The sequence below is a fragment of the Calonectris borealis genome, chromosome 20, assembly GCF_964195595.1.
Source record: "Calonectris borealis chromosome 20, bCalBor7.hap1.2, whole genome shotgun sequence".
NCBI classification, from domain to species: domain Eukaryota; kingdom Metazoa; phylum Chordata; class Aves; order Procellariiformes; family Procellariidae; genus Calonectris; species Calonectris borealis.
Window position 1 is genome coordinate 1,852,437 of NC_134331.1, and position 13,676 is coordinate 1,866,112.

At 57.1% G+C, this 13,676-nt stretch overlaps 1 protein-coding gene across 2 annotated transcripts in view; it reads left to right on the top strand.

Moving 5' to 3' along the window:
* Positions 1-10,783, top strand: part of SLC39A11 (solute carrier family 39 member 11) — a 94,814-nt gene extending 84,031 nt beyond the window's left edge. For both annotated transcript variants that reach the window (XM_075169403.1, XM_075169402.1), the window contains exons 8-10: positions 7,572-7,670; positions 8,790-8,948; positions 9,101-10,783. In XM_075169403.1, the coding sequence (XP_075025504.1) occupies positions 7,572-7,670; positions 8,790-8,948; positions 9,101-9,179 (337 nt within the window). In that variant the 3' untranslated portion in view covers positions 9,180-10,783. The remainder of the gene's footprint in view (positions 1-7,571; positions 7,671-8,789; positions 8,949-9,100) is intronic.
* The last annotated feature ends 2,893 nt before the right edge of the window (positions 10,784-13,676 follow it).

The following is a 13,676-nucleotide window of genomic DNA, read 5'->3' on the forward strand; positions in this document are numbered from 1 at the left end:
CGGAGTGGAAGGTGCTGCCTGTGGCTCCTTGGTGGCTGCCGGGGAAGGGTGATCTTGGTTTCTGCTCAAAAACGGAGACGTTTCTGTCCAAACCTTTGGGAGCCGGCCCTGACGAGATGCGAGCTCTCGCCGTCCCCGCAGACTCTTGTTTTTACGGTCGTTGCTGTTCTGCTTGTAACAGCTTGGTGGGATTTACAGGGTGCCTGGGTGTCTGCGGGGCTCGGGGTGGCCCCTAATGTTGCAGAGGTTTTCTCCGAATACGCTTCTGAAAAAGGCAGGACGCTGTGAATAACAGCAATGACAGATGTCCTGCAGCTCTGCACGCCGCATTTTAATGCTGCCTTCATATCCTTACCTTATGAATGGGGAAACTGAGGCAGAGGCAGCTCCTCACTGCATGGGCAGCGGCGGGTGCCTGTCGCAGGGGCTGAGCCTCTCCCGGGGCTCATCGCCCGTCTGCAGCCAGAGCATCGTCCCACCGCGGGCCGGGTCCCCACCTCCTGCCTGGCTGGGCAGAGCTGGGGACCGGCTGCCGGGAGCCGATTTGTGCGCGGGTGACGTCACCGGCGTCAAACCCGGGAACAGTTGGGTCTTGTGCTGGTCCCTTTCCTCGGACATGGATTTAACCCAGTAAATAGGATGGGGAAGTGATGCTGGGAAGGGGAAGTGATGTTTTCATCCATTTACAAGTATCTGTTAACTTTTTAGCTTGGTAGCCCATAACTGTGCAAATGGAAATTTGCCTGTGCGATGGATTCCGCTTTTCATTACGCGCGGCGAGAGCAAGCGGCAGGACAAGGGCAATCGCTCCCGGCTTGCGTCTCCTGCAAAGGTGGTTTTGCAGGGAGCGAGTCCAGGGCTCGGCCACGTCTCCTGCTCATTTTGCAGGTACCAGCCTTGGAGAGCCGGAGCCAGCCAGGATCCTGCTGGCTGGATCCTGCGCTCGCAGGTCGCGTTCACGCTCTTATCTGGCAGCAGGAGGAAGCGCCGAGGCTCCCCAATGTCAAAACACGGCGAAAGAGAGAAGAGAGCAGGAACACGCAGAGCTCATGAAACATGTCTTTGTGCTTCCCAGATCGGGGGAGATGTGAACTTTTACCCCGTGCGTGAGTCTGACTCATAAATCAGTTACATAAATAACCGGGCAGATAAGAATAAAGATTTTAAAACCCCAGAGGAATAAATACCCCCTAGACAATGGGACCCCTCCGTGCGATCCGGCGGTAGATACGCGCCTGCCGTAACGGAACAATGACCCCGGCCAGCCACGGTTTCTATCGCTTACCGCCCGCCCCGGCCGACGTCGAGGTTTTGAACTTGCTCTTGTCGGCAGCCGCTCGTGTCCGGGCATAGCTGGAGGGGGGTGTCCGGACTTGCGTCCTTTCGGCTGAGCCCCCCTGGCTTCCCTGGGATGGGGAGGTGATGCCCCAGCCCCGTGGGGCATCCGAGCCCGGGCTGGCAGCACCTGGTACCCGGCACGATGACCCTCGCTTGCGCCGTGTGTCTCGTGGGATGTTCTTGCACCCTTGGCCAGCTGCATCCGAGGGCTTGCCCACCCTCATGGGCCAGTCCCCAGTTTCCTCGGCCACTTAAGCTGTAATGATAACGCCGTGGTGTTTGCTGTCAGTTGAAGTGGGATTCGGGGGGGAGGGAGGAGAGAGCCCGAGTGCTGGTGTGAGTCTAGCGGAGACACGTGTGCCGCGGGCGGGACGCAGAGCACACCGACACGCAGCAGGCTGGGGGAAAGGAAAGAAAAAAAAAAGTCCTGCGTGTTTTAACGGAGCGATGTAACCTGAAGATGGAACCAGCTCAGGCACGTGAATGTGTTTGGATGCTTCATGCACAGACCTGTCCCCATCCCCGTCGCCTTGGTGCGCAGGATGCGGCCGGCCGGGCGGCGCGGGGGCTTCCCCATCCTGCCCCCCGAGCCCTGCCCGAGCTGAGGTTTGCCGGAGAGGGGGGGCGGGTGGCAGCCCTGGCACCGGTGGGGATTTCTGTCGGGAAAGCTGGAGAATTTCTTGTTCTTCAGCTAAAGTTCACGTTCCGGCTGCCGCAGTCAGAGGGGAGAGCAGGTTTTACGACTTTGAACTTAGTTTATGCGCCTTTGGGATAAATTAAGGGTAAAATTTCCTAAAATTGTAAATGTTTACTGTGTGCGGATCCAAAGCGGTGTGTATTTAAGGCTGGCAGAGGGCCAGGCAAGCAGATGTGACACAGAGCAGGCGGCACGCTGCTTAAGAGCCGAGCCATTGAATGGGAAGAGGGCAGGAAGGGGTGGGAAGAGGTATGGAAGTGGCTACCGAGGAGCAGCGCCGGAAGGGCCAAGCACCGGGCGAGCAGGCGTTATTTCCATTGGGATGTGCCCACCGTGCGCATGAGTTTCTCTATTCCCGGGAGCAGGCTGGCGGAGCGGCTTGTGCAAAGGCTACGTAGCCGCTCAAAATCCGTGCCCCTTTCGTCTTGTGCTTTTGCGGTTCTCCTTGGAGATGGGTGTCCATGCGACCGCCCAGCCCGTTCTGCCTCCAGCTCTTCCCCTGGTTTGTGCCCCAAATTCTTTCCTGCCGCTTCTCCTCTTCCCTTTGCTTCCTTTCAGATGTACTGGCTGTACTGTGGTGCCGTTTGGCACGCACCTTGCTCGTGGCACGGTTTGGGTGGAGGCTCTGCTGTCGACTTCCAAATGAAAACAGGGCGCCTCTTTCTTTCGCATTTCATTCAGATCTAATTTCCGATCTGTCCGTATGTCTGCACAACTGGGAAATCGTGCAGTGGCTACTAGCCTGGTTGTTTCTTTGCCCGTGGGGAGGAGACCTGAGGGCTTTCAGGCTCGAGGCATCGTGCTCTGGGCAGCAAGCGCTGCGTCCCCTGCCCGGGACGGGGCCACGCGCTGCGTCCCCTGCGCAGGGTTGGTTCCTGCGTTGCTCTGTGCATTCCTGTGTCCCCGTGGGTCACGGGGCTGGTGGCTGCACTCAAGAGGAGGAAGCACGGTAGGTTTGCATCCGCTTTTTCTTTTTTTTTAATGGTTTTGAGCGTTTGCGATGAAAGATACTGGATTACCAAGGGTCAAATCTGTGGAAGTAACCTCTTCCCACCTGCTTTTGCAGATTTGGCCTTTAAAATGCCGAGCACCCAAAGCAGTGGAGTCACCAGGAGCCCTGTGCTCCCGCGGATGGGTCGGGCTGTCTCCTGGGGACCGGAGCGTGGTCCGGTGGGCATCGGGGCTGGTGCGGGGGACCGCTGCCGCCCCTCTGCCCCCCTCTGCCCCCCGGCCGCCTCCTCGCGTGAGAGCCGCCCGTAACGCCGGGGCAGAGCGTGCCGGCAGCTGTGTTTAACAGGTAGGGCAGGTATGGGGAAACGCTCAGGGCCCTGCGCTCGCCGCAGAGCTCCTTCCCACCTGCGAGCCCTGATCAAACACCTCGACGGGCGGCCCGAGTGGGAGCCATGATGTAATCTTGGGAACCCAAAACAATCGGCCCTTTCATGGCAAGACGATAACAATCAAAACAGTATGTAAGGGCCTGCCATGCAAGAATACACATGCACATTATACACTGGAGGGAATTGAAAGCCGTAGTGAAAAGGGGCTTGTTAAGAATATGTAGCCTGCTTTCATAATCAGTTTGTAAAAGAATAGGCCCTTGAAAACAAGGGTTTAGGCTTATAGAAGGCTTTCTGTGCCTTGACCTTGCAAATATGCAGAGATGCCAACTTTTTTTTGAAAGTGAACTTGGAGTCTCCCAGCATGGTGCCACAGCAGTTGGCAGGCGAGCTGGGGGTAGGAGGTCCAGCCCTGGTACGTTCCCGGGGGACACGGAGTCTTTCCCTCTCGCCACAAGGAGCTGGTCCTCGGTGGAGCTCCACCAGGACACCACGGTTTTGCCTTTTCTTCCTTAAAACTGCAGCACTGAGCTCTGCTGCAGAAGAGGATCAGCCAACGCAAGGGCAGACCCATCCCGGCATCGCTGGCTCCCTGCAGAGCTCACGTGTAGGTGGCACGTGTCCTAGTGGCGTTTCTGTTCCCAGGTTGAGAAGGTTATGGAGGACATCACTGTCATCACTGCCCTTTTACAGAGGGGGAAGCTGAGGCAGAGAGCTGGGAAAGGTAACATGTCCAATGCATGTTGGCTCCTTGATCCTCGATGCTTCCAAGGTCCGTTGTGCCCAAACGGAGGAAGACACCCAAGTGACATTCCCGCGTTGGCCAGGGCGCCGGTGGCAGAGCCGCTAACGGGGCACGCACATCCCCAGGCAGAGCCCGGAGTGGTTTTCCCCGGGCTGCTCGCTCTTTAGACCAATGCACGTTTGTAGGTTGGGGATGAACCACAGGTTGTCCTCCTTGTCTGCAAAATGTCTTTTAGCTGGACACCAGTGGCCCATCAGACCAGATGGGATCTGCTTCTAACACCTCTTTATCGGTTATTGCCCACCTTCCTCGCTTTAGAGACCCTAATGTCTCTAAACATTTTATTCTGATGACTGTCCCTCTGGCTACGTTGGCTCATCTCCCCGTCGTCGTCTCCTCTGCGTCCCGTAGCTCGGCGCGGGCACCCGGGGGTTCGGCTCCCCTGGGCCAGGCTGCTCCAGTCGGTCTTTGTGCATCTGTTTTACAATGTGTTTCTCTGCAGCCGGGGGAAGCCTTCCAAGAATCCCCACCTATTTCCGTAATAAGGACGCCTTTGTTTTCCTCGTACACAATGCAGCTTTGATTCAGTTGCTTTCTCACCAACCGTGTTGCTGTCAGCTCGACACGGGCGCTGCGGGGAAGGTGTGAGGTGTGCACGGCTCGGTGGCGAAGGGGGAGAGGAATGTCCCGTGGGGTGGTTTTACTTCGCATTTGGGGCATCGGAGGTAAATCTGCTTTGCCTTAGCACCCGCAGATCTCCCGAGACACTGCGCTGGGCAAACAGAGGTGCCCCTGAGCAGCGAGTGGAGGTACCCTTCGTGCAGCGAACCAAGGCAAAGCAAATAGGAAGGCTTATGTGTTCCTGGCCTCCATGTTGTCACAGAGTTATCCTCATCCTGATGAGATTAGCATCCCTGGGAAAGGCTCAAAGGGCCCCGAAGTCCAAGAAGCCTTCAGGCAGAGCTGCGGTGGGAGGAAGCGCTGAAGGAACGAGTGGTCCTAGGGGCGGGGGAATGTGGTCTGGGTGAGCAGAAGACCTTTGCGGGGACACGGAGGGACTGGAGGCCAGGAGATGACATAGGGACCTTCTCAGCCTGACGCTGAGCCCAGAAGGTCCTTTCTGCCCCATGGATGTCCCAAGGCAGGAGTGAGAAACCCCAGCGCAGGGACGCCTGCGGCCGGGCGCTGGGTCTCTGGTGGCCTTTGCCTCTTGCCCTGCCGCACGCTGAAGCTTCGTGTGCCTGCGCCCAACGCCTGCCCTGACTGCCGGCACCCACGCGGCGTGGTGCCGCCGCCTGCGTTTTTTGGGAAAACAGGTTAAAATGTTGACCCGGGAGGGGGCACACGTTGCTGCCTCCCTGCCCAGGTTAAAATCCCTTTCCTCCTGCCCCTTGGGGCTTTCTCTCCCCCCAGGGTTGCTGCAGGGCAAGGGGTCAGCACGGGGCTCCCTCCTCCTGGCGGGACCGGGGACGAGGGGGGGGCTCGCCGCCCGTCCCGTACAGACCCCTCCATTCACACCTCCCTCTCCCACCCCATTAATTTGTTGTGGTCGGGGCCAGTAATAGCTGCTTTGTGTGAAGGCGAGGGAAGGAGGAAAAAAAAAACCCAGCGCACAGACAGCGGCTCCAGTGTTTTCTAAAAGGGATGTTTTTCCCCCTCCGTTCTCTCTCTCTTTCCCTTGAATAATGTTTTCGATTGTAATAGCCTGTCCTGGTTAGGGAAACCCACAGCCTCTCCACCTTCCCCTCCCCTCTTCTGTAAACCCTGGTAGAAGTTTAAACAACCCAGAGAGATTTTTCTCACCAGTCTTATTTTACTAATAGGAAACAAGTGTTTAAAGCAGCAAAGAGAGCTTTCAGCTGCTGGCAAAGGAATAACTGACCTTGCAGAGCGGCGCTGGGGTCCCGCTCGGAGCCCTGGGCTGGGGCAGTCGCAGCCCGGTACCTCGCTGCTGGAGCTTTGAGCCCCCCCAGGGACGGGCCACGGCCAGCTCCACCGACACACACCAGCAAAGCCACGACGGGAGAAATGCTCCAACCGTGGAACAAGTTAGCGTTCGCTCTCGTGGAGCCGCTCAGCCTGAGGAGCCCACGCCATAAAAAACGAGCCCCTTTTGGTTTGGTGCTTGCAACATTTTTGTTCCTTGAGTGAAGGAGAAAACTCTGTATCCCACTTTCCTGGGTCTCACCAAAAATCCAAAACTCCCGCTGAGCTGGAAGGGACCCTGGAGGGGAAGGACCGTGCCCAAGGCTGGAGGAAATCCCAGTGACGGTGTGGGTGGGGGGTGCCGGGAGCAGCCCCTGCTCGGTGAGGTGCTGGTGCACGGAGCTGGGGTGCAGCTGCCTCCCGCGTGGAAGATCCGACAAACCCTTCCACCTCAAATCCAGCTTTCGTGACCGCCAGCTGTTGGCAGAGGTATTTCCATTTTGGATAAGCTCCGGGTGGTGTGGTGGTCCCACCACGGGGTTGCTGCGTGGGAGAGGCTTGGGCAGGAGCGCAGCGGGCGGGCGCGGGGTGCTCTGAAGGTGGGCGCTGGAATAGGTATCGGGTCTAAGTATCGAAGGGGAGAGGCAGGCGAGGAGAAACCTCACCTAATTCTCTGCCCTTGAACATCCCTTCAAACCTCTCCTGTCTGTCCTTCAGCTCTAGGGCCCGTGCTTTCTGCCGCTGGGGACGTGGGGCTTTACTTGGAGCGGTTCAAGTTCACCGTGCCTGCCTGCCTTCCCCCTTCGTCAGGCCTGGCCTCTCTTGTGCCCGGAGAAACGGTCCGGCGCAGCCTGCCTCCTCCTCTGCCACTTCGCTGGAGGACAGGCCAGCTCTCTTCCCTGGTTTTGGCTCTGGAAGTCCAAGTGCCGCCTTTCCATAGGGTGCAGGAGGGGGAAAAAAGAGGGAAAGCAAGCGAAATCCTGGGGCTAAACTTATACTTCTTCTCTTCTGATGAGCCCCACGGCTGTAGGGCTCCTGCAGGGGTGGTTCTGGCTAGGGACGGTGCCGGCGGAGCTGGGGCAGGTTATGGGAGAGGGACCGGCCGCCCCGGGGGCTGTGTCGGGGCCCCTCTGGCAAAGCCCCCCGGGAGGAGGAACCCCGACCCTCTGGGGGACCCGCGAGCCTGGGACTGCCCCAAATGCCGGGGTCCAGGGATGCTGCGGCTCGGGTTGGAAACGCCTCGTGGGGCCTCCCTGGACGGGTCCCTGCTCCTCCATCTGGGCTCTGTCGCTCCCAGGGCTGGTGCTGAAGCTGATTAAATGCTGCAGAGCTCTTTGAAGATGAAGTTTGCTGGGTTCATGTTAAATATTAGCGTGACTAGCCCCAGGGCTAGCTGCACTTCCATTCAAAAGGCATATCTTTATTAAAGTCTTTTTTTTTTTTCCCCCAGCTCCCAGCAGCCTACCCCAGGCTGTGCTTTCCACCTAATATATATATATATTTTTCTGCTTTTTTGTGTGGATAGGAATTTAGCAATCGGGATTGGGATTCAGAATTTCCCGGAGGGCCTGGCCGTCAGCCTGCCTTTGCGCGGCGCTGGATTTTCAACGTGGAAAGCGTTCTGGTAAGCCGAGCTCCTCTTTGCTCGTGGAAATGAGAGCCCTCCGCCAGCAGCTCCCCACGAGCGGCTGCCTATAGACTTCCTCCCCATATACGTTTGCGTTGCTCTGTCATTCAGCTGCCCTTGGGATGGGCTTGTTCCAGACCTGCCGGGTCCCCTCCTGGCATCACGGAGAGCTGCTGCTGGGAGCGCTGCTGGTTTCCAGCTTTGAGGAAGGGCGGAGAGCGCTGCCTGCTCCCTCCTCAGCGCCCGAGCTCAGGTCCGAGCCCCCGACTCCCGGGGGATGCCTCGGTGATGCCGGTGGGTCAGGCTATCCCGCTTCAGCCGGTGGTGAGCTCCCAGATCCTGCACTAAACAGGCTTTTGTAGGTTTTGGGTTTTTTTTTTAATTTTTATTTTGTTTCATTTTTTCTCTCACTTCGCTCTGGGCTGGATTTCAAACCCACTTTTTATTTTTTCTTTTCCTTTTTCCCTGAGGTGAAAAAGCCAAGGGCATGAACCCTGCGAGCGCAGGGCTGCGTTCCTGCCCGCGCACGTGTGCTCGGCCGGGTGATGGATGGGAGGGCAGGGGGGCGGCTTGGAAACTGCTCCCGCCAAAGCTTTGTTTTCTTTCCCTCCCACCCACCTCCAGTTCAGTAAGCGCAGCCGGTGCTGGGACTTGCACTGGGATTGCTGCTGCCGGGAAGGGAGTTCCCATGGTCCGGAGAGCTAAAACAGTCCTAGAGGGAAAGAAAACGAGGGGGAAGAGCACGATTTCATCCTGGTTGAGGCTGTGGCCAGAAGTCCTCTTTGGGACTGAGCTATGCTGGTTGGAAATGTTTCCTCTTTGACCCATCCCTGTCCACAAGCTGAATCCCCAAATCCCGCAGAGCTCTTGGGGGAAGGAATCGGATTGTGCCTTAATTCCCTTCCTGGAAAAATCAGCTAGGTTGGGTCAAATCACCTTCATTGCCCGTTTAAAATAATCCGGGTGGCTTGGCGTGACGTGGCCGGGTGGCGACCTCCTCCCGGCCGGGGTGGCGTTAGGGAAGAGGTGGGGATGGGGAGCTGCAGAGCCCCGCGGGGGGGCTGTGCCGCCCCTCGTGCCCGGTCCCCGGTGGCTTTTAGTCTCGGTCTTTTGCAGGTACGGGCAGCTGAGCGGCATGGTGGAGCCTTTAGCCGGCGTCTTCGGTGCCTTCGCCGTGGTGGTGGCAGAGCCTCTCCTCCCCTACGCCTTGGGCTTCGCGGCCGGAGCAATGGTCTACGTGGTGATGGATGATATCATCCCCGAGGCACAGACCAGGTGAGATAAAGGCAGATAGACGCGGGGGGGAGCGCAGAGGCCTCTGGAAGATCCCTGCCCTTGCCTGGATGAGATACAAAGCAGCGCTTCCCTCATCCGAAAAGCCGGTCCTGGCTCCGAGGAGCTGATGCCCTCCCCTTGTCTCCCTGCAGCGGCAACGGGAAGCTGGCTTCCTGGACCTCGATCCTAGGATTCGTGGTGATGATGTCCCTGGACGTGGGGCTCGGGTAGGGCAGCGCGCCGCTCCCCAGGAGAAGACTTCAGAGCCATTTGTGCGGCGGCATGTGGAACTGGACACGCTTATCCTCTAGACTTTTTTTGTATATATATTTTTTTTTGGATCTGGTTTGGTGTTGATTTCCTATAATTTTATATCTCTTCCTCCCCTCCAACGTCATGTCGATGGTTTTCAAAGCACAAATACAGGTGGATCCTCGCAGGTCCTGGTTTCCTTTTGCCACCAGATTTTCTTTTCCTCTCGGGAGGGTCGTTGGACGTCGGCCGGGCTGCGGGTCACCCTGTCCTTTCCCTTCCGCGCTGGGCGGGTTTCTCTGAGTCAGGTCGCGCTGGGTTTTGATCATCCTTGTTCTTAGAAGATTAGAAATTCACTGTCGCGTGTTTAAGCTGGTCTGTGGTTAAGTACCAAGGCATTTGAATGGAGTAAACTCCTTACGGAGTCTCGATTTCCACGCTGTTTTTGAAAGGCGGTGTAAGGCGTTAGGGCTCAGATAACACCTACAGCACTCTGCGCAGGTCTCGTGTATCCTGCTGGTCCTTGGGAATGTTTTAGGGTGTTAGTTTTGATGGGTGCAAGTAGTCCAGGCAAATAAAAATCCATTTTCTTGGGACCTCTGTAAGAGGCAAATGTCATTTTTTCCTAAATTTATCTCCTAAGTGGAGCTTTCTTCCAATGCATTGTGTCCAATACCTCGAGGTTTTCTCTGAAAAAAAAAAAAAAAAACAGGAAAGAAGAATATTCGTGTTTTCTAGCACGTACGCTTTGAAAGGGCAAGGGGTGGTCATCCACGTCGTCGATGACGCCTGACTGGTGTCCAGCAGGATACCTTCCACGGGGGCCCGTGACTCTGGCCTTACCCAGCGATTGCTGTTCCAAGGGTTCACAGCTCCCCGAAGAGCCACCGCAGGTTGGTCCCGGTGGTGGCCCCTTCGCCCCGCAGAAGAGCTCGGAGCTGCGTCGGGGCCTGAGCGTGCCGGGAGCTCTCGTCTTCCTGAGCAGCATCAGGATGAAATAATTCATCGGAGTGAATTAATTACCCTACCTGAAGAGCCAGAAACATGCACCGTGTCTACCTGCCTCTTCACCCTCTGCTTTTCAAGCATCTCTGTTGAACGACCGTTCCTGAGCGGGCAGGATTAGTCCCTTCCAGGCTGAGGAGCGAGCCCTGCCCGTCCCGCCTGTGCCTGGTGCACGCCGAAGCTGGAAGGATGCTGCAAACCAGACCTGCCCCTTGGCTCCGGGTGCTTCTGTCCTCAGTAAAAAGGGGTTCATGAGACCCTTCAGCAGGAATAACTGGATCACCTGGCTGCTGCCTGCGTCTCAGCCCCGGGGGCTCTCGGGGGAGCGGGGCTGCGAGTGCGGGGGTCACGGACCATCATTCGGTCCTGCCGGAGAAGCTGCAGGAGGGGCAGCCAAAGGGAACAGTCTTGAGCAAACTAAGCTAGAGCCATGCATTTTTGTTTGGTTCTTTTTTATTTTTGTTGTTGGATTTCATTTGTACTTCATTTGTGTGTCGCTCTGGATGATACAAAACTACTGTTTGCCAATGGATTTGACCTTTTAACTGTGATTGGTTTCAATAAATGGGAAATTCAGAGTTTGCACCGATTTATTTTGATACCGCAAAGCTGTACCTTTGCATCCCCCCCTCTGTTCTGCTACGTTTCTTTTCTCCAACTTAATTGTCGTGGCTTGTCAAAGGTCCTGCCTCTCAACCAGGAAAGCAGCCTCTTTGGGGAAGAAAAAAAAGGGGGAAAAAAGCCGAAGAAAGGCAGCTTTGCAGTGCCTCATCCAGGCACCCGTGAGTGTGTTTTGGTATTCACTGGGATTGCTGCAGCCGACCAGCTCACCCCCAGGTCCAGCGCCTGGTTCGTGCCTTAGGACTCAGAAAAAAGCAACCGCAAGAAATCCCTGGGGATAAAGAAGCAGCTCTGCAGGTGCGGGCACTGCGGTGGCACACGGGGTGCGCACAGACGTGCAGGTGCTGTCCCTGGCTCGGCCGTGGCCGCAGCCCGGGGCGAGGCGCAGGGGTGATGCTCGTTTGGGGCAGCCCGGAGCGCTGCCGCCCCGGGGGCCGGGGATGGGAAGGGGGACCCGACCTTCCCCGGGATCCGCGGGGCTGCGGAGATGAGCCGGGTCTCACCAGGCACAGGGGAAATTCGAGGTTATGGCCCTCAGCGGGAAAAGCGCGGGGTGTCGGGACCCTTTTTTAAAACCAGGAGGTGAGAGCTGTCCCTGCCATCCTGGGGCCGGGAGGGGGAAGGGACCTGCCCACGGCCGGGAACAAGAGCCCTTTGCCCCTGCGGCCGGTCCCTCCTTCCCAGTGCCACCCGTGGAAAGGCTGGGCGACCTCCCACCGCTCTTCACCTCGTTTCTAGACACACTAGAAGTGTTTGTCAAGCTTTTAGCCCTCTGTTTTCAGCTGAAAGCCTTTGCCTGAAACTTAAAAACCTGTCCACAGGTCGGGATTTCTCGCAGACTGGGAGATATTTTCTTATTTGGTTTCTGGCGTGTGGTGTAAGTCGGTACAAAAAAACACATTATACATTTAAAGGCAGCCTTGTAATCAGATTGCTGCAAGATAATATCACGTAAAGCATTTAATCCTGCTTAGATGTAGCCAGCCGAGATAATTATGTACATTGGACCCGTAGGAAGCGAGTGGGGAGGGTGATGCAGAAAGCACATGCGAAAATCCTTCTTTTCTGTTTGTACCCTGGAGGTGAATGAAATTATATATCTATTCCTTGGTATGATTGAAAAGCTGGCTGGGGGCCAGGCCTGAAATTACCCGTGGAAACAATAGCTGTCGATGAAAAGGTGGAGTTCGGAGCAAAGGCAATATAAACACACAGCCAAGCCCCGCAACATGGGGACGGGCTCTGCCGGAGGGAAAAGAGGGAGCTATCCCGTGGTTGGCGCTGGGTCTTGGGACACCGGGCGTGCTTGGCCCCAAACCCTGGCCTGGATGTGGGTGCTGGGGTGCAACCGGGGCTTTGCCCTCCCGGGGGGCTCCGGCAGCGGTGGGGTCCCTCCCCGTCGCAGGCAGCGGCCGCTGAGCCCCCGTGGCAAAGCTGGCCCGTGTCTCTGCCCCTGGGAAACGGGGAGAAGCCCTGGCCCGCAGCACAGAAGGACGGTGAGCACGGGGGGGGTCTGGCTTTCCATCCTTTTGATGGCTGGCACTCAGCCTTCGGAGCGGCACAGCGGTGCCTGGACCGGTTTGAAATGTCCTTTGAGCCCCTTACAAGTGTAATATTAAATTATTAAATTATCACCATCAATGCTGGTGATTTCTCCCCCCCTACTAATTTTTCAGAAAAGCCTCACATATACAAAAACTTTAGATTCTTGGGTTTTCTCTTAAAATGGTAATAACTTCTTACATTGGCTGGAGCAAAACTTACACTGTGACTCCCCTCCGTCCAAAAGCCTCAAACCCCAAAATGTAAAGAGAAAGGTCTTTTCCTAAGCAGTGCGCGTATGTGCTTTTGCGATGGGGTTTAAAAATAACCCAAAACCCGGTATATAAGTTGGTGGCGTGCTTCCTGATGCCTTTGTGGATGTTCTGGGGTTTTGCAAGCCCTGCTAATGACGGAGGGTGACCTGAGTGCTTAGCTGAGAACTGGAAAATCCCCCAATTCTTCACAGCCCCGGAGGTGGCTGCGTTTGGCAGCGGGCGAAGCTCGGAGGCGGTTTGGTGCTGCGTGTGCAAGCACGCGTGCCCCGGGTGTGGAGCTGGTGCTTGGAGAGCTTTGCCAAGCCAAGTTGCTGCGAAAAAGCCCGGCAATGCAGCGCCGGGTGTATTTTGCTGCTTTTCTTGTGCTTTTTTTTTCTTTCAGAGGCTGAACCACTGAGACACTTTCCTGCAGGACGCAATCGGGCAGTTAATGGCTGGCGAGAAGTCGGTGGAGGAGTCCAAGGGGAAACTCCTCTGCAACCAGGAGAGCTGCCCGGGACAAACGTCGGGTTGTGCTTGTGACTAAGCGGTGGATGGAGAGGCTGCTGATAGCTCGGGTGTGTGGCACCGTACGCGTGTTTGCCGGGGGATTAGGGCTTTAGAGAGGGGATTATTCGGGGCTCTGAGTGTGTAATGCAAAGCGCTGGGCTTCTCCCTTCGGGGATGTGGCCGATCCATCCCGCCCGGAGCTGCGGTGCAAGGAGAAACTGCCGTCCCCTTGGCAAATCCCACCTTCCTCCCCGCCTCCGCGTGATGCCAGGCAGCTCCCGGCGGGTGCCAGGGCGGCACGTGGCGGGCATGGAGGTTGGCACCACGGCACGACGCCTGCTCGGCTGCTGCTCTTCCCACCCCGGCACCTCCTTCCCCCTGCCCTGCTCCGCTCTCTCCCGGCCGGGAAGAGCATGGTGAAAGGCCGCGGTTACGGTTGTGCAACCGGGGCAGGGAAAGCACCCCTTTCCCCGTGCCGGCGTGACACGGCTCACGTCGCCCCGTGCACGGTGCCGTGAGTCAGGGAGCAGGAATGGGCGGGTGG